The 23,676-nt window shown below is 41.1% G+C and overlaps 1 protein-coding gene across 1 annotated transcript in view; it reads right to left on the reverse strand.

Moving 5' to 3' along the window:
• Positions 1 to 20,572, reverse strand: part of LOC136862875 (uncharacterized) — a 238,822-nt gene extending 218,250 nt beyond the window's left edge. The window contains exon 1 of the mRNA XM_067139145.2: positions 20,448 to 20,572. Within this exon, the coding sequence (XP_066995246.1) occupies positions 20,448 to 20,517 (70 nt within the window). The 5' untranslated portion in view covers positions 20,518 to 20,572. The remainder of the gene's footprint in view (positions 1 to 20,447) is intronic.
• Between the last annotated feature and the right edge of the window lie 3,104 nt (positions 20,573 to 23,676).

Here is a 23,676-nt window from a genome sequence, read left to right on the forward strand (position 1 = left end):
AGGGATTTCTCCTCTGGTTTGGAGGAAAAATTTGCCTCCAAGTCAGATAGATTTTTCTGCCGCCAGTGTAGTGAAATGAAATTTTCCGACTCATCGGGTACACCTAGGAAACAGATTAGTAAAAGGGCATAGATTTGCCCTGGGACTCTCCACTGTTCGAACACACACACACACACACACACACACACACACACACACGCGCGCGCACACACACACACACACACCCGGCGAAAAAAGACGATGAGTGTTCACGTATCACGGTTGTCTGCCGCTTGGTCGTTCCAGCTCTGGAACTTTGGACTGTTCGATCGGCAGCGTAGTACTGTTCGTTAAAAGTGAGAAAATGCGTGGTTTTACATTTGATTATTTCATATTGCTTTTAATCGCGCCATTCCTACTGACGTCATTGTAATGCCCTGTGTTCATTTCATTTGGGAAAACCACTAAGACAGTCTTTCTGAGGATGTAAAACAGCAGGTGGAGAGTGAGTGTCTGCCATTATAATGAAAACTCCCCAACCTGATTGTGACTGATGGTAGGCAACTGGGCCTATCATTACAATGAAAATTCCCTAACCCATTCTTCGTATGAGAAAAGACGTTTGGTGACTTCACCGTCGTGTTTCTAGGGTAGCGTTAAGAGCAATGCAATATAATACAATGTTGCTCACAAGGTGTACACTACCTAACCTAGAATTCTGTAGCCTATACAATGTAGAATTCCGTAGCGAAGCACGGGTGCATCAGCTAGTTTAAAATAAATTTCGACACGTTATCAGCTCGATATCCTGTATAGTCTTAGAAGCCAATGTACAGTATTACCAACATGTATGTATGTTAGTCCTCAGCCCGAAGGCTGGTTGGATCCTCAACAGCTCTGCCATCAGCTGTCATAGATGGCCTAGGCATCACTGAAGAGGCGTACTAGGGAAATGAGGAGTGAGGTAGTTTCCCGTTGCTTTCCTCACCGAGCCAGAAGTTGCTATTACATATCAGTCTGCCAAGCCCACTGAAATGCATGCAACAACCTACCCTATGAGCAATATTTTCACACCATTCATAGCAGGGACTGGCTGCAGAAGGAATGGCATTACTAGCATCACTCATACCTCGGTCACTTTCATTTTGTCAAAGCTAAGGATAAAGCTGAGACAGATCAATGAAAGTAACAAGATTGCTCTAGCCCATACCAGAAGACATAGTGCACTGTAAACACTAGGTCCCGCCAGCAAAGGCATATTACCAACATAGCAAAGGAAAAAGTTAAGAAGTCAGGATTTGTGTGCGGGCCCGAAGGATCTACTCGGTTCAGTCTGTGTCAGTATAGTCCAATGGATACTCAGTATCCCGTATCCCCATACGTGCTGGACGAGAACATAACCACTCCTGCACTCAGGGAAGTAAATCTTAATATTACAGCCAGTAAATCTACTGCCGCGGAGCCCTTGCATTCAAGTTCAAATGCCAATTGACTCTGTCAGAATCGAAAGCACAATATGAAGCATAGAAGGTCAACTATTTTGCCCAACCGGTCAATTTTTCAAAACTGTTTTAATGGAAAAAACATTTTTATAATTTCAACGCCATCACTAAGCTTTCGGATGACTTCTTCGTGCCTAACCAGCTCAGTTCTGCATTGATGAAATTTTAAAATTGCTGGCAGGCAGAGTGAAATCATGGAAATAATGGAAGATATTTTGATAAATTTAAAGTAGTAAATCTGTTTAATTTTCACGAAGAAAAATCCTCAGAACTTTGTGCACAACCAGATTTATTAATACCCTATGTTCTTACTTCTCAGTTACTATTAATGAACACTTTAATAAGTAATCTGTCAATCTGTAATATAAGAAATGTCTTGCACAAAGCCATCGGCTCCAGAAGAATCCCAGTAGCACATACAGTATGACGATGTCGTTAACTGTTCCTAAGCTTTATGTCAAGCCATAAAACTCTCTTGTATATTTCTCAGAATCACAAAGACGCTCTTATACAAAACAGATATTTGGAAAAATAATTAGGGGCGTGATAGCTGAGTGACAGAGTCACAGGATTCTCACCATAGTGAACAACACATATGGCGATTTTGAAATTAAAAATCACATCCCAAGGGTTTAAATTCTGCGCAAAATTGGAGGTCCTGCGGCCATGATCACGATATCAACAGTCACACAAAACTACAAGCAAGAATTAATTTAAATTGATCTCTCTACGTATTCCGAGCGTGTATCCTCGACACCATGCTTCCTCATTAAAAACCTAGTAGTGTTTAGTAGTTTAGTATCTGTCAAATACTACACACTTATTGTTCACGGCGTTCCTCAATAGTGAAATCTATATATATATATAAAGTAACTTGTCCTGACTGACTGACTGATTCATCATCGCCGAGCCAAAACTACTTGACATAAAGAAATGAAATTTTGGGGATATATTCATATTATGATGTAGGTGCTCGCTAAGAGAGGATTTTTGGATATTCCTTCGCTAAGGGGGTGAAAAGGGGGGTGAAATTTTAAAATGAGTGTATCTATATCTCAAAACTTTAAAAGTTTACAGATGTAAAAATTGGTATTTAGAATCTTCTTTAAAAATAAGGAAACACGTATTTTTTTGTTTTCAGAAAATACCAATAGGAGGGGTGAAAAAGGGTGAAAAATGGGGGGAAATGGGTTGAATGCCTTTAATCAGGACACCAGTACTTATATCTCAGAAACTGAAGATATTACAGACCTGAAAATTGGTGCTTTTGATCTCTTTTAAAAATAAAGAAACACGTATTTTTTTGTTTTTGGAAAATCTAATTAATACGAGGGTGAAAAGGGGGTGAATTTTTAAAATGAGTGAATCTATATCACCAAAATTTTTAAGTTTGCAGATGTAAAAATTGGTATTTAGAATCTTCATTAAAAATAAAGAAAAACGTATTTCTTTGTTTTCGGAAAATCGCAATAGGAGGAGTGAAAAGGGGTTAAAAATGGGTTGAATGCCTTTAATGAGGCTACTTATATCTCAGAAACTGAAGATATTATAGACCTGAAAATTGGTGTTTGGGATCTCTTTTAAAAATAAAGAAACACGTATTTTTTGTTTTTCTGGAAAACCCAATTAAGGGGGGTGAAAAGGGGGTAATATTTTAAAATGACTGTATCTATATCTCAAAACTTTTAAAGGTTATAGATGTAAAAATTGGTATTTAGAATCTCCATTAAAAATAAAGAAACACGTATATTTTGAATCGGAAAATCATAATAGGAAGGGTGGTAAAGGTTGAAAAAGGGGTCGAATGCATTTCATGAGTCTACGTATATTTCAGAACCTGAAGATATTACAGACCTGAAAATTGGTGTTTGGGATCTCCTTTAAAAATAAAGAAACACGTATTTTTCTTTTTGTGGAAAATCCAATTAATGGGGGGGGGGGTGAAAAGGGGGTGATTCTTTAAAATGAGTGTATCTATATCTCAAAACTTTTAAAGTTTATAGATGTAAAAATTGGTATTTAGAATCTCCTTTAAAAATAAAGAAACACGTATTCTTTTGTTTTCGGAAAATCCCAATAGGAAGGGTGTAAAAGGTTGAATAATGGGTTGAATGCCTTTCATGAGGCTACTTATATTTCAGAACCTGAAGATATTACAGACCTGAAAATTGATATTTTGGATCTACTTTAAAAGTAAAGAAACACGTATTTTTTCGTTTTTGGAAAATCCAAATATTGGGGGGGGGTGAAAAGGGGGGGTGAATTGTTTAAAATGAGTGTGTCTACATCTTAAAACTTTAAAATTTACAGATGTAAAAATTGGTAGTTAGAATCTCATCTAAAAATAATGGAACACGTATTTTTTGGTTTTCTGTAAATCCTAATAGGAGAGGTGTAAAAGGGTGAAAAATGGGTTGAATGCCTTAATTGAGGATACACATATCTCAGGAACGAAAGATAATACCGAACTGATAATTTGCATATGGGATCTCCTTTAAAAATAAAGAAACACGTATTTTTTAGTTTTTGGAAAGCCAATTAATGGCGGTTAAACAGGAGTGACAAAATTGGGGTGAATTTTTTGAAAGACTATATCTACAGAATATCTTGGAAACGTAAAATGTTACAGACGTAAAGAGTGGGTGTAAATCTCCTGTAAATGTAAAAAAATATAGGTGATTTGTTTTTGGAAACTCCACTTAAGGGGAACTCAAAAGGGGTGAAATTTTAAAATGAGAATGTTTACAGTATATCTAAAAAAAACTTAATATGTTACAGAAGTGAAAAATGGTATTCTTTATCTCTATTAAACATAAAGAAACGTGTACTTTTAGTTTTCGGAAATACCACTTGGGTGGAGGGGAGGGGTAAAAGTGACTGAAAATGGTGTTGAATTCTTTTAATTAGGCTACTGATATCTCAAAAATGAATATGTTACAGACGTGAAATTTGATATTTGGAATCTGCTTTAAAAGTAAAGAAACACGTATTCTCGGGAAATCCAATGAAGGGGGGGGGGGAGGGGGTAAAGAATTGAAAAATTAATTGACTGAATTGTTTGAGAATACATACATCTAATAAAAACTAAAGTTGTTACAGACGTGAAAATTCTTATTTGGACCTCCTTTAAAAACAAAGAAGAAAGCGTTTTGGTGGGGAAACCATCTTGGAGGGCGGGAGTGTAAAGGAGTTGAATTCCTTTCATGAGGACACATAAATCGAAAACTGAAGAAGTTAGAGTCGTGATAATTGGTATTTAGAAGATCCTTTACTATTAAAGAAACAAGTATTATTTGCGGGAAAATTCACTTAAGGAGGGGGGGGGGAGATTATTGTGAAATGAAGTGAAAAAAGTGAATTATTTTTATCGGGATACTTATATCTCAAAACTGAAGGTAATAGACGTGAACATTGGTGTTTGGAATCTCCCTTAAACATAAAGAAACAAGCATTCTTTTAATTTTTTTGGGGGGGCGGGTGGCGGTAAATAAACTTAACGGCGGTGGGGTGTAGAAGGAGGTGAGACCTATTGATTTTACTGTTATTAATGTACTTATAAGCATCCTCCGTTGCTCAGGCGGCAGCGCGCCGGCCTCTCACAGCTGGGTTCCGTGGTTCAAATCCCGGTCACTCCATGTGGCATTCGTGCTGGACAAAACGGAGGCGGGACAGGTTTTTCTCCGGATACTCCGGTTTTCCCTGTCATCAGCCATTCCAGCAACTAATAATAATAATAATAATAATAATAATAATAATAATAATATTCCGGACCGTCGTCAAATGTGCGGACCGCGCTGGAAACGGCTCCTGGACGGGTAATGACTAAGAATGCAGTCCGGCCGCGTGTTCAGTGCCGCCAAGGCACCCAATATGACACCACGCCAGATCTCCTGAAGGATTTTATCCATATTAAAAAAGTTATAGGAAAAGATGGCAAAGATTTACGGACCCAACTGACCGGGAGGAATTCCTGAGCCTAGCCCGGGAAGTACAAAATCGATTGCTGGAAAAGAAGATTGAAAAATGGGAGAAAACGTGCCGTAATCTAATAGAAAACGAGTCAGATCGGGAATTTTGGTGGATTCTCGCAGAAAAAGAGTCAGATAAGGAATTTCGGCGGATTATATATCTAAGACAATAAGCATTCAATTATAAATTTCAGTATAATACCGTAGCGAAGCACGGGTATCTTGCTAGTTGAAAATAATACCCGTGATGGGACTAGTCGGTCACATAGCATGTTATACCTCTTCAGTTGCGGATCGCACGATAACTCGAAGTTGCTTATTCGCTGGAGGACTCAACGGATCTAGTTCACAGCCCAGAATGAGTGAACATATTATCTGCTTCCTGCTGAAAATGAAAACCTACAACCTGTGTTCAAGTCTTTGACTGGGTCAGGGATGTAGCAGCCTTTCGGAAGTTGCAAGGGCGGCAGTCTAGATGATTGACTGATATGGCCTTGTAATAATACTCAACATGGCTTAGCTCAATTGATACTGCTACACGAATGAAAGCAACGGGAAACTACAGCCGTAACTAACTCCCGAGGACATGCAGCTCTCTCTCTGTATGAATGATGTACTGATGATGGCTTCCTCCCGGGTAAAATATTCCGGAGGTAAACTAGTCCCCCATTCGGATTTCAGGGTGGGGACTACACGAAAGGGGGCGATCATCAGGCAGATGGATACTGACATTCTGCGAGTCAGAGCGTGGAATGTTAGAAGTTTGAATCGTTGTGGTAGGTTAGAGAATCTGAAAAGGGAGATGGATAGACTAAAGTTAGATGTAGTTGGCATAAGTGAAGTACGTTGGCAGGAAAAACAGGATTTTTGGTCAGGCGACTACCGAATTATCAACACAAAATCAAACAGAGGAAATGCAGGAGTTGGTTTAATAATGAATAAGAAAATAGGACAGCGCGTAAGCTACTACGACCAGCATAGTGAAAGAATTATTGTCGTCAAGATAGACACCAAACCAATGCCCACCACAATAGTGCAGGTCTATATGCCTACTAGCTCAGCGGATGATGAGGAAATCGAAAGAATAGATAGAAGATTTAATACAATATGTAAAAGGTGGCGAGAATCTAAATGTAATGGGAGACTGGAATGCAGTGGTAGGCCAAGAAATAGAAGGTAATACAGTAGGAGAATTCGGATTGGGACAAAGGAACGAAAGAGGAAGTAGGCTGGTTGAATTCTGCACTGATCATTATTTAGTCCTTGCCAATACTTGGTTCAAACACCACAAACGACGGCTTTGTACGTGGATGAGATCTGGAGACACTGGAATGTATCAAATAGACTTCATTATGATTAGGCAGAGATTCAGAAACCAGGTGTTGGATTGCAAACCTTTCCAGGAGCAGACGTGGACTCTGACCACAACTTGTTGGTCATGAAATGCCGTCTGAAGCTGAAGAAATTGAAGAAAGGAAAGAATGCAAAAAGTTGGGATCTAGACAAGTTGAAAGAAAAGAGCGTGAGGGATTGTTTCAAGGAACATGTTGCAAATGGACTAAATTAAAAGGCTGAAGGAAACACAATAGAGGAAGATTGGATAGTAATGAAAAATTAAGTCAGCAGGGCTGCTGACGAAATGTTAGGAAGGAAGAAAAGATCAACTAAGAATCAGTGGATAACTCAGGAGATACTAGACCTGATTGATGAACGACGAAAATACAAGAATGCTAGAAATGAAGAGGGCAGAAAAGAATACAGGCGATTAAAGAAGGAAGTAGATAGAAAGTGCAAGGTAGCTAAGGAAGACTGGCTGAAGGAGAAGTGCAAGGATGCCGAAGGTTGTATGGTCCTAGGAAAGGTAGATGCTGCATACAAGAAAATCAAGGAAATCTTTGGAGAAAGGAAATCTAGGTGTATGAATATTAAGAGCTCAGATGGAAAGCCACTTCTAGGGGAAAAGCAAAGCAGAAAGATGGCAGGAACATATCCAACAGTTGTATCAAGGTGAAGATGTAGATAATTTGGTTCTGGAACAAGAAGAGGCTGTTGATGCTAATGAAATGGGAGACCCAATTTTGAGGTCAGAGTTTGACAGAGCTGTGAGCGACCTAAATAGGAACAAGGCACCTGGAATTGATTACATTCCCTCTGAATTACTGACTGCCTTAGGAGAAACCAGCATGGCAAGGTTATTCCATTTAGTGTGTAAGATGTATGACACAGGAGAAGTCCCATCCGATTTTTGGCAGAATGTTGTTACACCTATTCCCAAGAAAGCCAGTGCTGACAGGTGTGAAAACAATCGCACCATTAGTTTAGTATCTCACGCCTGCAAAATTTTAACACGTATTATTTACAGAAGAATGGAAAAACAACTTAAAGCTGAGTTGGGAGAAGATCAATTTGACTTCAGAAGAAATGTAGGAACACGTGAAGCAATCCTGACTTTACGTCTGATCTTAGAGGATCGAATCAAGAAGGACAAGCCCAAGTGCATGGCATTCGTAGGTCTGGAAAAGGCATTCGATAATGTTGATTGGACCAAGCTATTTAAGATTCTGAAGGTGATTGGGATCAGATACCGAGAACGAAGAATTATCTACAATCTGTATAAAAATCATTCTGCAGTGATAAGAATCGAGGGCTTTGAAAAAGAAGCAGCAATCCAGAAAGGAGTGAGGCAAGGCTGCAGTTTGTCCCCCCTCCTTTTCAATGTTTACATAGAACAGGCAGTAAAGGAAATCAAAGAGGAATCTGGAAAGGGAATCACAATCCAAGGAAAGGAAATCAAAACCTTGAGATTTGCCGATGATATTGTTATTTTATCTGAGACTGCAGAAGATCTCGAGAAGATGCTGAATGGTATGGACGAAGTCTTGGGTGAACAGTACAAGATGAAAATAAATAAGTCCACAACAAAAGTAATGGAGTGCAGTCGAAGGCAGGTGATGCAGGAAATATTAAATTAGGAAATGAAGTCTTAAAGGAAGTAGATGAATATAGTTACTTGGTTAGTAAAATAACTAACGATGGCAGAAGTAAGGAAGACATAAAATGCAGATTAGCACAAGCAAGGAAGAGCTTTCTTAAGAAAAGAAATTTGCTCACTTCAAACATTGATAGAGGAATTAGAAAGATGTTTCTGAAGACTTTCGTGTGGAGCGTGGCATTGTATGGAAGTGAAACATGGAAGATAACTAGCTCAGAACGAAAGAGAATAGAAGCTTTTGAAATGTGGTGTTACAGAAGAATGCTGAAGGTGAGATGGATAGATCGAATCACAAATGAAGAGATACTGAATCGAATTGGCGAAAGGAGATCGATTTGGCTAAATTTGACGAGAAGAAGAGATTGAATGATAGGACACATCTTAAGACACCCAGGACTTGCTCAGTTGGTTTTTGAAAAAGGTGTAGGTGGTAGGAGCGGAAGGGGTAGACTAAGGTATGAATATGACAAGCAGATTAGATCAGATGTAGGATGCAATAGTTATGTAGAAATGAAAAGGTTAGCACAGGATTTGATGGCATGGAGAGCTGCATCAAACCAGTCTGTGGACTGATGACTCAAACAACATATAGGCTATTATTACAATGGGGTCGTCACTCCCAAGGTGATTTATTAATGACTGATACATGCTATACCGAGCTCGATGGCTGCAGTCGCTAAAGTGCGGCCAGTATCCAGTATTCGAGAGATAGTAGGTTCGAACCCCACTGTCGGCAGCCCTAAAAATGTTTTTCCGTGGTTTCCCATTTTCACACGAGGCAAATGCTGGGGCTGTACCTTAATTAAGGCCACGGCCGCTTCCTTCCCACGCCTAGCCCTTCCCTGTCACATCGTCGCTATAAGACCTATCTGTGTCGGTGCGATGTAAAGCAACTAGCAGAAAAAAAAGAAAGATAAATGCTATGAAATGATATTGGAGAGTGTTGCTGGAATGAAAGATGACAGGGAAAACCGGAGTACCCGGAGAAAAACCTGCCCCACTTCCGCTTTGTCCAGCACAAATCTCACATGGAGTGGCCGGGAGTGACCGCGGTATCCAGCGGTGAGAGGCCGACGTGCTGCCGTCTGAGCCACGGAGGGTCAACCGCTTCCTGGTCTTCTTTCCAATTTATTGGAGTCTCCACTTGATGAGAATTTTGCCCAGATTTATGGCTGAATGCCTTTCCTTCTTTTTTAAAAATTTTGCTACACGTCGCACCGACACAGATAGGTCTTATGGCGGCGATGGTATAGGAAAGGGCTGGGAGTGGAAAGTGACGGTGGCCTTAATTAAGTCACATCCCCAGCATTTGCCTGGTGTTAAAATGGAAAACTACAGAAAACCATCTTCAGGGCTCCCGACAGTCGGGTTCGATCCCTCTATCTCCCGAATGAAAGCTGATTGCTCCGTGACCCGACCCACGCAGCCACTTGCCTAATGCCAACACCATGTGGGGGATGTATTCACTATTGAGTGTTCCTGAGGTAGTTTCTAGCCAGGTGCATGCAGTTGAAGAGAAGTGTATTTAGACGAACACAAACACTCAGTCCCAGAGCCAGAGAAATTAACCATTCACAGTTAAAATCCGAAGATCATCCGCGAATCGAACCCGAGTCCCTGTGAACCAAAAGCCAGTACGGAAAACACTTCCTCCAAATACCCCATGTTTCTGTTTGGACACCCCCTAGGGGGTGCCGGTTGCGGTGCCAGTACCGGTGCGCTATGCCGCGCTCCTCACCTGGCCTGTTTGTGAAAATAAGTATAAAAGGAATAAAAATATATAAAAGTTGATAATAGTAGTAATAATAATAATAATAATAATAAATGGTGGAGTTTTACTGCATTATGCGTACTGTAATTGCAGATATGGTTAAAACCCAACGTTATTCGGTGCGTGCCATGGCTGTTTAGGAGATTATCTAAATTTTTTCGAACCAGCGGCAGGGGTCGAGCCCAGATGGTCACCCATCCATACTCTGACCAAGCCCGAAGTTGCTTAACTATATCGGGCCCTGTCGCTGGGTTGTGCGCTAGAATATATTTATATTCATGCGTATCAGGTGTTATTGATACTTAAAATTTAGAAAATACAGCATGTGGTATTGCAGCTTTTAGTTATTTCCGCCTCGGCTACCGGTGTTTCCAGTGCTTCGTTAATTGGGGTGGTTCTGATTTATTGTGGATGTATAACTTTGGTTGAGGATTTTGCTGTTGTTAGGTTTAGGCTGGCTGTTGAGAAGGCTGGGCGGTGTTTAGGAAGTGAGGCGTGGTTTCTTGCTTCTTACGCTATGCTTGGCGGGGTGGGTTCGGTGGTACTTGGGTTCGAGGGTCTGGGTATTGGTTGTACTAGCGTGAAATGGGTCAGGAGTAGGTTCAGTAATAACTGTAATAGTGTATTTGTGTCTGTGATAGGCAGGTTGGATGAGGTAGTGGCTGGTCCTGGGTTCGGTTGCGGGGGCTGTTGAGGAGGTAGACTGAGTAGTGGTGTTGGTGTTGGTTTTGCTTGTAGGTGTCGTGACTGTTTGTAGTGTACCTTAATTGCTTTTTTGATGAAAGGGCAGCCAGGAAACGAAGCGGCATGACTGCCTTGGCGGTTTCTTTATATTGCCAGTAAACCTACTGATATAGAGCTCTCATCGAAGTACCCGTAAGCGCCAAGCTACTGCGCTGGAATTCGATCTGGCAATCTCGAGTTTAAATCCCAATTTTTTTATCCAACAGTTGGTGAAAGTAAGCAAAAAAAAGCGAGTTGATTTACGTGGCTGTTATTATCGTGTTAATATCCATTAGACCTCCAGTTTTCCGTGGATACCAAAATACAGGAACGTGACTTTTAATTTTTTTGAATTCCAGGCATTTGTCAATTAACGCAGTCTTTGTGACAGTGAATCATTTTATGAAGTGGTAAAATTAAATGGCGTATGGCTTTTAGTGCCGGGAGTGTCCGAGGACATGTTCGGCTCGCCAGCTGCAGGTCTTTCGATTTGACACCCGTAGGTGACCTGCGCGTCGTGATGAGGATGAAATGATGATGAAGACGACACATACACCCAGCCCCAGTGCCAGTGAAATTAACCAATGATGGTTAAAATTCCCGACCCTGCCGGGAATCGAACCCGGGACCCCTGTGACCAAACGCCAGCACGCTAACCATTTAGCCATGGGGCCGGACTATGAAGTGGCGAGTTATGATATATAGCAAGGAAAAAGATGTGTGAAATCAGAGTATTATACACAAGGTAGAAAATGTTATTTCAAAAATACCTGCAGTATTAAACAAAATTCTTTTATAAAAAGGAATTCGAAGATGGCGAAATAGTTTCTTTTTTTCTTTTTTTTTTTTTGCTATTTGCTTTACGTCACACCAACACAGATAGGTCTTATGGCGACGCGAAAAACCATCTTCAGATTTGCCGACAGTGGGGTTCTTGAACCCACCATCTCCAGAATGCAAGCTGACAGCAACGGATCGCATGATTGAAAGTCACGTAAAACTACAAATTAGCATGCTTTCATGGTACATACAAGGAGCAGAAACACAGGAAATTATTTTCTTTCAGGAGCATCAACTAAGGAGTTTGAATCCATTGATCTTCTGGATATAGAAATAATGTGCGCTCTACTTAGTGCTTAATCGTTTGGAGCTATCTCGGTTGGTTCCAAGAAATGTGCACGTACAAATACACACGTTTTCTTTATACTGACTCACAAAAAAACCAGTAGTTCAGTAATTAATACGTCATCACCCTCTTCCTTCACCGCAAATTACATCTACAGGGAAGCAATTAGCCGACGAATGTCTCACAAAAACCAGCTACTGTGCTGCACAAGTGTGAGGGTGACGAATCGGCACGCTCTCATTTATTTTGCAGAGAACATTCTTGTGTTACATTTTCCTACTTCTGCGCTCCCCTCTCACCCTTCTCCGCACGTAAAATCACCGCAACACATCTGGCCGGAGAGAGAGCGTTACCCTCTACAAGGGTAGCCGTACCCCATTAGGGTACGGAGTGAAAGCTTTTAGAAGATAGTAGGTACTGTAGGACTGGTCAACCTACGTCAACCTACGTCAATATGTCTATATTGTGTATGTCATTAGTGGCAGGTTTGAGAAGGAGACGGCTGTAGTCCATGAATCGGCTCAATCAGCCTCGTCAGTCAAATAATAGGGAACTGGGAAGCGAATGGAAACTTCTCTATCACCACAGATAGTCTTATGGCGACCTTAAAAAAGGCAGACCACGTTGACGGAGAAGATAAGTACACATTACTGCAGATACCACAGGCAAACAGATCACGCAGATTCCATACACACACGGGGATAATGGTGATGAGGTGGTAATGGTGATGGATATGGTAGTGGTAGTTACGGGAAGGTAATGCTGTGGCCTTAATTAATGTACAGTCCTAGCATTTGCCTAGAGCGAAAACGTAAAATAACTTTTAAAAAATCTTCAGAGATGTCGATAGTGGGGTCCGAACCCACTGTCTCCCGAATGCAAGCCAGTAGCTGCACGCCCGGAACCCCGCAGTCCATAAGTCCGCATAATGGAGTTTTCGATTTTCAGCAGTGTTTGAACTTGTGTCCGCCCCTGTGGTGTAGTGATTAGAGTGATTAACTACCACCCCCGGAGGCCTGGGTTCTGGCACGAGGGCTGGAACGGAGTCCACTCAGCCTCGTGAGGTCACCAGACTAGATGGGGTTCGATTCCCACCTCAGCCATCCTCGAAGTGACTTTCCGTGGTTTCCCAATTCTCCTCCAGTCAAATGCTGGGATGGTACCTTACTTAAAGCCACGGCCGCTTCCTTCCTCTTCCGTGTCTATCCTTTCCAATCTTCCCATTCCCCTGCAAGTCCCCTGTTCAGCATAGCAGGTGAGACCACCTAGGCGAGGTTCTGGTCCTCCTCCCCACTTGTATCCCCACCCAAATTCTCACGCTCAAGGACATTCCCCTTGAGGCGGTAGAAGTGGGATCCCTCTCTGAGTCCGAGGGAGAAACCGACCCTGAAGGGTAAACGGATTAAGAAAGAAAGTTTCAGTTTGTTCAGTATAGCCTCCACACCTGTAGAACGTCCAATTCGTTGGCTGAATGGTCAGCGTACTGGCCTTTGATTCAGAGGGTCCCAGGTTCGATTCCCGGCCGAGTCGGGGATTTTAACCTTCTTTGGTTAATTCCAATGGTTCGAGGACTGGGTGTTTGTGCTGTCCCCAACAACCCTGCAACTCACACACCACTCTCTCATCCTCTACCACAATAACACGCAGTTACCTACGCATGGCAGATGCCGCCCACCCTCATCGGAAGGTCTGCCTTACAAGGACTGCACCCGGCTAGAAATAGCCACACGAAATTATTATTACCTGTAGAATAGCTGAGCACTGTCAGCTTAAGCTGTATGTCTTTGAGGTTCAAATTCTCCTTCTTTTCCTACCGCTCTTTCCCACACCTGTGGGGTCGCGGGTGCGAACTGCGTCGCACATCGGATTTGGCCCTGCTTTACGGCCAGATGCCCTTCCTGACGCCAACCCTATATGGAGGGATGTAATCACTATTGCATGTTTCTCTGGTTGTAGGTAGTGCGGTATGTTGTCTGAATATGAAAAGGAGAATGTTGGGACAGACACAAACGCCCAGTCCCCAAGCCAGAAGAATTAATCAGAAGCGATTAAAATCCCCCACTCGGCCGGGAATCGAGCCCGGGACCCTCTGAACCGAAGGCCAGTACGCTGACCATTCAGCCAACGAGTAGGACTGAGGTGCAAATTCTGGAACGTATTAATATTATTTTTTAATTATTTGGTCACAATATTTTTTCAAGGATTACAATAAGGTTGAATGTGAACATCTTAAGAACTTCTAACATACTGTAATTAGAGAATGGACTTCACTAATAAATGTTGCTACTTATCCCTCATCATTGGTCACAGTGGTCATTATACATGAAATAAGAGACATTGGTGCATTCCAGGTCCAGTTCAACGATAAACCATCACCGAAGTGGACTTGTGAGCTTTCCCATTTCACTTCGAAGAAAGTAGTAGTTTACTGTCTCTTCTTTTCGGCTGTAGCTATTCCTTGTCGTAAGTACAAACATGAGAATTATAATGCTAGTTGTTGAATATCACTTCAGTTGTTATGCATTCTTAAGATTACCGGTGTACGGAATACTGCTATGCTATACACTTACTATTTGTATAATAATAATAATAATGGCGTGTGGCCTACGGAGAGGCCTGATGCAGGTCTTTTGATCTGACTCCCGTAGGAGACCTGCGCGTCGTGATGAGGATGAAATGACAATGAAGACGACACATACACCCAGTCCCCGTGCGAGGGGAATTAACCAATTATGGTTAAAATTCCAGAAACTGCCGGGAATTCAACCCGGGACCCATGTGACCAAAGGCCAGCACGCTAACCATTTAGCCCTTCGATACATAAACCCTATTAGAACAATCTTTTTTTTAAAATTGTCTTGAACTACAGCCTAGTATGAACAAAAATAAGCGTAAACTCCCCATTGTCGTCGAGTATGTAAAGCTGAGCTAACTCTGCTCACCATCTACTAAGTCCTGTGGTATTTGAAGGTGGTCAGATACGCCAGCTTCGTGACGGTAGATTCACCGGTACATAATAGAACTCCTACGGGACAACATTCCGGTATCTCCGCATCTCCGAAAACCGTAAATGTAGTTAGTGGGACATAAAATCAATAGCATTGTCAAATCATCACCATAGCGGCTATATAAATGTCCCCTGGGCGATTACAAGACAAAGGCGCCCACTATCTGTAATTTCGGCACCAACCTTTACTTCCAGGTATTAAGATGTTACTCATTTCTGTTGCTGGCTAAATGAACGTAGGACCATGCGCCTCTCCAGTCACGTTTCTAAAGTTATCGCCTTCCCTTCAGAGTGAACCGAGCCTCGGGTAGGCATAGCTCCATGGTTAATGTAGTATTAATATAATTACATGAGTATTATCACCATGGAATAATACCTCATCAAATATTATGTGGTTACTTGGGAAATAATTCTCGTACTTCCAACAGATCTACACTCTATTTCAGTGATGTAAGGGGTACGGCCACATTAGTGTCATACGTGTGTAATGATCGGCAGCAACTACACAATATGTTAATCTACGTTTGTCTCTCGAAGCATTTGACTGATTAGCATCGTAGCCTGTGTTAATATCAGTAATATAAAAGGTCACGAAAAATAAGCAATACTGAAAATGATATCGTTGGACTGATCACTTAGCACTCCAATATCTGCAGGCCATCTGGTTGGGCAGCAGTCATATTGGCAGTCCGAGGCCTATAATGGGCTGCATGTGCTACGAGTTTTGTTTAATATAAAAGATTCAGTGTTTGAGTTCATGGAGCAACTACCATTCACTATTGGCTCCTAGAATGATCAATAGTTATTTGGACACTGAGAGAGTTGGTTGCGCGGCACAGACCGTATAACTGTAAGCCTGCTTTTGGGAGACGGATTGAGAGCCCTGAAGATGGCTTTCCATGGTTTCTCAATTTTACATCGGGCAAATGCCCGGGCAAATGTTCCTTAATAAATGTCAGAGTTGCTTGTTCCACGCGCCTAATACTTTACTATACCACCGTCACCGAAAACCAACCTGAATTAGTGCGACTTTAATCAGTACCAAAGAAAAAGTTATTTGGACTTAAATCTCGACTTAAATCTGTAGTATTCAATGGATCAAACCTTAACTTAACTCGTTTAGTGGAAATAATCTTGTAATCAATATAGCATAAGCATAGTTACGTGGCATCAACTATGAGCAATATGTCCTAGAACGTCCTAAAGTTGTTTACGTTTATCTCTTGAGGATTTCAATGGCAGGATAGCCTACCATAATCTGGCTAAAATCCTAGCATTAGTTAAACTTTAGCGTTGCAAAACTCACGCTCAGGTTATAGTGTACCACTCGTCATACATTTTTTTTTTTTTACTTCACCTATGCTTACGCTTTGAAATGGTAACACTATTTATACCTCTAACATCTAGGATTGACACATGACACAATTACAGCTCTGCACCATTGAAAGTAGATTAACTTATTGCCTTATCGAGTCTTGGACTTTGGCAACCAACTTGTCCTATGGTGGCCAGTTCCTTTCCATTCCTCCACCAGCCAACAGTACGTGGTCACCTACTCAAGACCTGACAACGCCCAATGTGGCTTAATTGCGGAAATCTTCAGGGCACAATGTTTTTTCCATGAATGGTCGTTGTTCATCGTAACTTGAACTTAGCTAATTAGAAATCGTACTAGAAGGCATATTCCAAAACTAGTAATACTTCGCGGTGCCACACAGAAGAAATCTCCCATTGATTTAATAAGTAAGTTGTGTCACCGAAGTAAACCCATTCGAAGAGTATTTTTGGAGCTGAAATACAAATCATGACACGTGGAATCCCTAAATTTACTGGACTCACTTCACTGTAAAAATAATATGTATTTACTGTGCATTTGACTTCTATTAACTGTCTAAATATGCACTACGTGTGACTCTAATACGGTCGGGTACGAAGGTGGGAAAGGATGCTATTAGATACACAGTTTCATTACATCATCTTAAGATCCACTGTGACCAATTGACAAAATTTCACAGTGTTGAATCTCTCTCAAGATTGAATTGTCGGTAAAGAAATGGAAGGTCCATGAAAGGTGGGCAAATGGAAGACTCCCTAGACCTCACAAACAATTCAGAGTTCTCCAAGGGAGATCAATCGGGAAAATGAAAGGAAAGATTTTTTGCACACATAAGTTAAATTAGTGCCATTCTCAGCTGTGTTCCATGATTGCCTCCCACGTTTCGTAAGCAGCAAACCCCTGGAAGGCTTTTCCAGATATGTTACTCTTGATAGCACACATTGTGAGGTCATGTAAGTGGAAATATTGATTTGGTATCCTGTGTTCCAGTGCTGTCTGTATTGGTCGTATAGATGTGTTTATTTGGGAATATAATTACAAAAAATACCCCGACACTTGTTAAATTACACCGTCGCAGTTTGAGGAAATGTGATTAGCTGAGGAGAAACCATATTTAGGATGTCGGCTCTGTGGTATGAAACTCAGTTTTTCAAAACTATTGCAGCTTCAAAGGTTCGGCCCTCTACTCTCAGAACCATGTCATTTGGTGTTAACTGAGAGTAGCAAGGGCGGAGTGCAGCACTCTTTAAGAAGGTATCGCCAGGTCAGAGTCGTTGTGAATGTGTAAAAGAAAACACATAGGCCTATACATTTATGTTACTTCCCACGGTCAGCATTCACGTTAATTTGTTTGTGTATAAGTAAATAACTTTACTTACGTATTCTTACTTAGGGCCTAGTGTTTAGAAGATTTTACTATAAATAAACACTGTATAATCAAGTTAATTTATGTATATGTTCTCAAACAAAAGTAAGTGTATCGCTTAAATTTTTCACCCGGGAAATCTACCCATGTTCAAAAATGCCGTTTTTCCTGCTTTAACAAAAACAGTAATAATGAAAGCAAGACTACTTATGTGAACTTAACTATTTTTGTCTCTTCTAACATTTTTTTATCAGAAATGCGTACTTTTTATCAAGAAGATGGCAATAAAAATTGTATATTCCGTTATAGGATCTGTCATGGTTGATTATCCATTTCTATTCACGTATTTGCACCAAGTATATCCACAGTGCAAATCCCTGATTTATTAGAAGGGGTTGAATGTTTAACATTCTATCCTGAAAAGTTATGTTTTGGAATACGCACTTTTGCCCTACGTCCACAGTTATAAACGAAGATTCACCGAGTAAGATATTCATTCCCAGATGATTTTTTTTGAAAAGCAATGTTTAAAAGATCATTGGGTTGAAGTGTTTTCTCTGTTGCTACAGAAACGAGCTTGCGGTTGATATGCCAGATACCACGAATTTGGTCTTGTTCTGTCTTGCGGGTAGGACACCTCGGTTTCACCCAATATGTGGTTTGTTTCACATTCGAATCTTGGGACATCTTTAGTCATAGCATCTCGTTAATTTCCATTGCATTATCTGTTAGGGTTGTTTTCTCATGGTTCGTTGAGGCCACAAAGTCACCTTCACACAACCCTTCTCTCAGTGCCCGAATTCAATTGTTCGATTCCAAGCCGCATCAACTTTCACATTACAAAGTATGTGCGTTGCCATCCACGGTTTATATGGATTTACTTGAGGAAAATAGTGCAATATCAATTGTATTTTGTATTGTATTTTGGAAGACCTGATCCAAATAGCTACAATTACTCAAATGGGTGCATCACAGCAACATAAAATCCGCACTCATAATAATAATAATAATAATAATAATAATAATAATAATAATAATAATAATAATAATAATAATAATAATAATAATAATAATAATTTGGTTTTTACGTCACATTAACTACTTTTACGGTTTTCTGAGACGCCGAGGTGCCGGCATTTTGACTCGCAGGAGTTCTTTTACGTGCCAATAAATCTACTGACACGAGGCTGACGTATATAAGTACCTTCAAATACCACAAGACTGAGCCAGGATAGAACCTGCCAAGTTGGACTCATAAAGCCAGCGCTCTACCATCCGAGATACTCAGCACGGAATAATAATAATAATAATAATAATAATAATAATAATAATAATAATAATAATAATAATAATAATAATAATAATTAATGGCGCGTGGCCTCCGGTAAAGCCTGGTGCAGTTCTTTCGGGTTTACGCCTGTAGGCGACCTGCACGACTGTGAAGCTGGGGCTCTTATCTATGATTAATTCTAATGCTGAAGAACACACACAGCCTCCAAGCCGTCGGAATTAACCAATGAAGATTATAATCTCCGACGCAGCCGGTAATCGAACACGGGACCCCTTGATTAAAGGCCAGTATGCTAAGCATTCAGCTATGGAGCCGGAACATAATTAACTACTACGCAATTCAGCACTAGTACGATCGCATTTTCTGAGCGTACTAGGAGGCATGCCGTGACGACTTGAAGGAAAGTGAGCAAAACTCTCATGTAAAAGGAATATGAAAGACAGCAAAGAGAGACGAACAGAAATAGCTGATACGAGAAGTTGGAACAGTTCTACAATACTCAGAATAAATTTGCAGGTTGTATTATAACCATGAACACTATAAGCTCACAGAACAATATTTCTTTTATACAATACTAAAGATAAAAAAGTAAACTTTATATTACACACTGAATTCAAGAATGAAACATCTAAAATACACGTAATATTACTTTTAATACGTTTCTAAAGTATGCAACAAAATTTTGAAACATGCCAAAAAGAATAACTTATTGCGGTGTGTAAGGCATTTGGCGGGAGAGACTTGTTTTTACGGGGCTAATCTGTAATTTCACTCTGCTGGGCAAGGAAGGCAGAGAATACGAAGTCATCGGCCTTGTTTACGCGATTACTTCTGGACATATCTCTAGTTAAGAGAGGTCTCAAAACTTGGAGACCAAAGTAACACACAAAGTACTCTTAAATTCCAACCTCTGCACAGCATTTTTGACAAAGTTTATTTGGCTAGATACCGTTCTAGTGTTAACCAGGTTCCGACTAACGTAAAATAATTAACAACCGAAAAAACGCGCTGCACGCACTTACGCACTTCCACTTGATTTAAGTTTCGCATTGATCAAATTTTAACGTATAGGTAACAAATGTCACAGTTTGCTGTTAAAAAAAATAACAAAATTTCCAGAGAGCTGTTAAAATTTACCATACACTCACTCTTCACACGCCTGAGTAACCTTTCCTTATTTCACTACCACGTACAGAAGTACACACTTCAGACACACGAATAAGTCATTTCAGCTTGACTCTTCTACGGTACGAGAAAGTAAGGATAAACTTATACTACTAAACAACAGAAAACTGGCTTTTAAATTCGGTTAGAGCAAGAGGGAGCTTTGGGCAATACCATCAAAGACGAGCACAGCGGGAAATTTTGATTAATGCTGGTACTTACGGCAGTCACTAGAGAAGTCTGGCAGCACTTCGCGAGAGAACCAGGCGAGGCAATACAGCTGGCGGGGCATGGACTAGCGAACGAGCCACGGCGAAGCAAAGCGGAAGGCTTCTTGCAGAAGCGGTACGACCGACTGTTGCGTATGTGGATTGGCAGGCGCGCGGTGGTGCAATGGGTCAGCAGACCACTGTGTCGCCCTGGCAGGTCCGTTATCAATAAACCGGTCGCCACTCGCCATGGCCACCGCTGAAGTCTAGACCCGAACACAGCTGTATTCTCTGGGAAGAATTTACAATCAAAGTGAAAGCCTTCTTCTTTTGACAAGGATGAATGCATCAACCTCTCTCAACAGTCATCAGATGCACTTGAACTTCGCGCAATATTCAAGGTCGTTCTTCTCTGTGTTCCGGCGAGCATCTTCCCTCCAGCACTCTGCATCAGCTGTCACCACACTTGTCATCACCAGGCTCTCGGTCCATAACAACAGAAGCTCTGCACTTTAAATTGATCCATCTGCAAGCAATTGGGCAGATGCCTGCTGCTATATTGAGTTCCCACGTAATCGTAGTTCACTTCCGTTCGTCTCAGGAGCTAACAAAAATTGTCAGTATCGTAGAACAAATCGTAGAAAATGTGGTATAAAATATCACAATTTTATGGAAGAATGGACTGTCAGCAGGGAAAATAGTTTTTTTTTTTTTTTTTTGCTTTATGTTGCACCGGCACAGATAGGTCTTATGGCGACGATGGGATAGGAAAGGCTTAGGAATGGGAAGGAAGCGGCCGTGGCCTTAATTAAGGCACAGCCCCAGCATAGCCTGGTGTGAAACTGGGAAATCACGGAAAACCATCTTCAGGGCTGACGACAGTGGGATTCGAACCCACTATCTCCCGGATGCAAGCTCACAGCTGCGCGCCCCTAACCGCACGGCCAACTTGCCCGGTGGAAATAGTTTAGAATAGTTGGCTGAAGCGCTCGTCTCCCATGATAAGACTGCAGGATCGAATCTCAGCACAGTCGGTTAGCATTAGGAATGTTTAAATGAGACAAACTCATGTCGGTAGATTTATTGGCATGTTAAAGAATCCGTTTTCAGGACGAAATTACGACACTCCAATGTCCCTCATAAAAGGAATTTCGAACATCATGATGGTGAAATTATTATTATTATTATTATTATTATTATTATTATTATTATTATTATTATTATTATTATTATTATTATTATTATTATTATTATTTCTAGAATAATAGGTAAAATTATGAGTGAAGAGATACTGAATCGAACTGGTGAGGGTGGAACGATTTGGCGAGATTTTACCAGAAAAAGAGATACATTGGCGGACATATCTTAAGACCCCCAGGCCTTGTTCAGTTAGTTTTTGAGGGAACTGTAGGCGGTAAGAACAGTGAGGGTAGACCTAGGTATGAAAACCGATGTGACAAACAGATTATAGTAGATGTAGGATGTAGTAGTTAGGAGGAAAGGAAAATGTTAGCACAAGATAGAGCGGCATGTAGAGATGTATCAAACCAGTCTATGGACATGACCCAAACAAAAAAAACATTGTTCATGACCCTAAATTAAGTTTTATTCTTTTTCGCGGTTTCTTTGTCCTTAGGAGTTTGTAAACTGTCAGTAATGTTTTTTTTAAATTTTTTATTAGGAAATGCTGTGGTTCTTCTCGAATAACCGTAGTTATTCTCTTGCGTTCTTGATATTGTTTTCTACGTATTTTATATGTTATAATAAAGTGTACTGTATTTTTCAGCAATATCAAGATATAATGGCCTCCGTGGCTCAGGTGGCAGCGCACCGGCCTCTCACCGCTGGGTTCCGTGGTTCAAATCCCGGTCACTCCATGTGAGATTTGTGCTGGACAAAGCGGAGGCGGGACAGATTTTTCGCCGGGTACTCCGCTTTTCCATATCGTCTTTCATTCCAGCAACACTCTCCAATATCATTTCATTTCACCTGCCATTCATTAATCATTGCCCCAGAGGAGTGCGACAGGCTTCGGCAGCCGGCACAATTACTGTTCTCGCCGCTAGATGGGGGCTTCATTAATTCCATACCTGACCCAGTCGAATGACTGCAAACAGGCTGTGGATTTTCATTTTCATCAAGATATCAGCCTGCCAAGACTGTACGTAACCAACGTATTAAAGTTGTACCCGTATTATTGTAGTACATTAATTTGCTTGGAGCCTAAATTTTAGATCCAGGTAAAAAACTTTCCCTAGTAAGATACGAATGAACACGTTACATGATCCTGCCCATATCAACAGGAGAGTAGGTTACCTAGGAAACTAGTGGATTACCGTGAATTGTTAAAGGAGCAGAGGGAGATGTGGGAGACGATTGTTAGACTGATATATTCCAAATTAAAAGGCACAGAAACAGGAGTGGTCACATTCAGTCAATCTCCGTACAGACCCCTCGGAGAAGAGTAAGGTAAAGGCTTTCTCTGTTCCTAACTTCGGCACTATGTAGGACGAGCTGGCTATCATTGTCCTCAGGAATTAAGATTATACTTATTTTTGAGTAGGTTCAGTGAACCCCATTACCATGTGCCTGTCCAGAAATAGAAGTCCCGTTTCTGGATGTTTTGACTCTCTGACGTTGAATTGAACACACGTCCCTTCGGGTGAATCGAACACGCCTTTAGTGCCTCACCTTGGCAGCCCCCAATGGCCAATCATTCCATCCCCCACAAGGCCCATGTTCAGCATAGTAGGTAAGGCCACCTGGGCGAGGTATTGATTCTTCTCCCCAGTTGTATACCCGTCCCAAAGTCTCACCCACTGGGCGAGTTGGCCGTGCGGTTAGGGGCGCGCGGCTGTGTGCTTGCCGGGAGATAGTGGGTTCGAAGTCCACTGTCGGCAGCTCTGAAGATGGTTTTCCGTGGTTCCCATTTTCACACCATAGAAATGCTGTGGCTGTACCTTAATTAAATATATTTCCAATTTCACACCTAGGATTCAAAATATATACCGCTATTTGCAATTTTGTCTCCGTACGTTAAACAGTTTCGGAGGAAGGAAAGAATATATTTGTTTTTGGATCTTAACCCCCATTTAACTCTTTCGGGGGTTAAATATGTTTCAAACCATCTCTTATTTAACATCTAGGGTATCATTTGACATTTTAACTTCGTAATTCAAACGGTTTCATATAAACGTTTCATTTTGTCATCATTCCTCATCCCGCAGTCAAAACCCCTTAGG

The sequence above is a fragment of the Anabrus simplex genome, chromosome 2, assembly GCF_040414725.1.
Source record: "Anabrus simplex isolate iqAnaSimp1 chromosome 2, ASM4041472v1, whole genome shotgun sequence".
Lineage (NCBI taxonomy): Eukaryota > Metazoa > Arthropoda > Insecta > Orthoptera > Tettigoniidae > Anabrus > Anabrus simplex.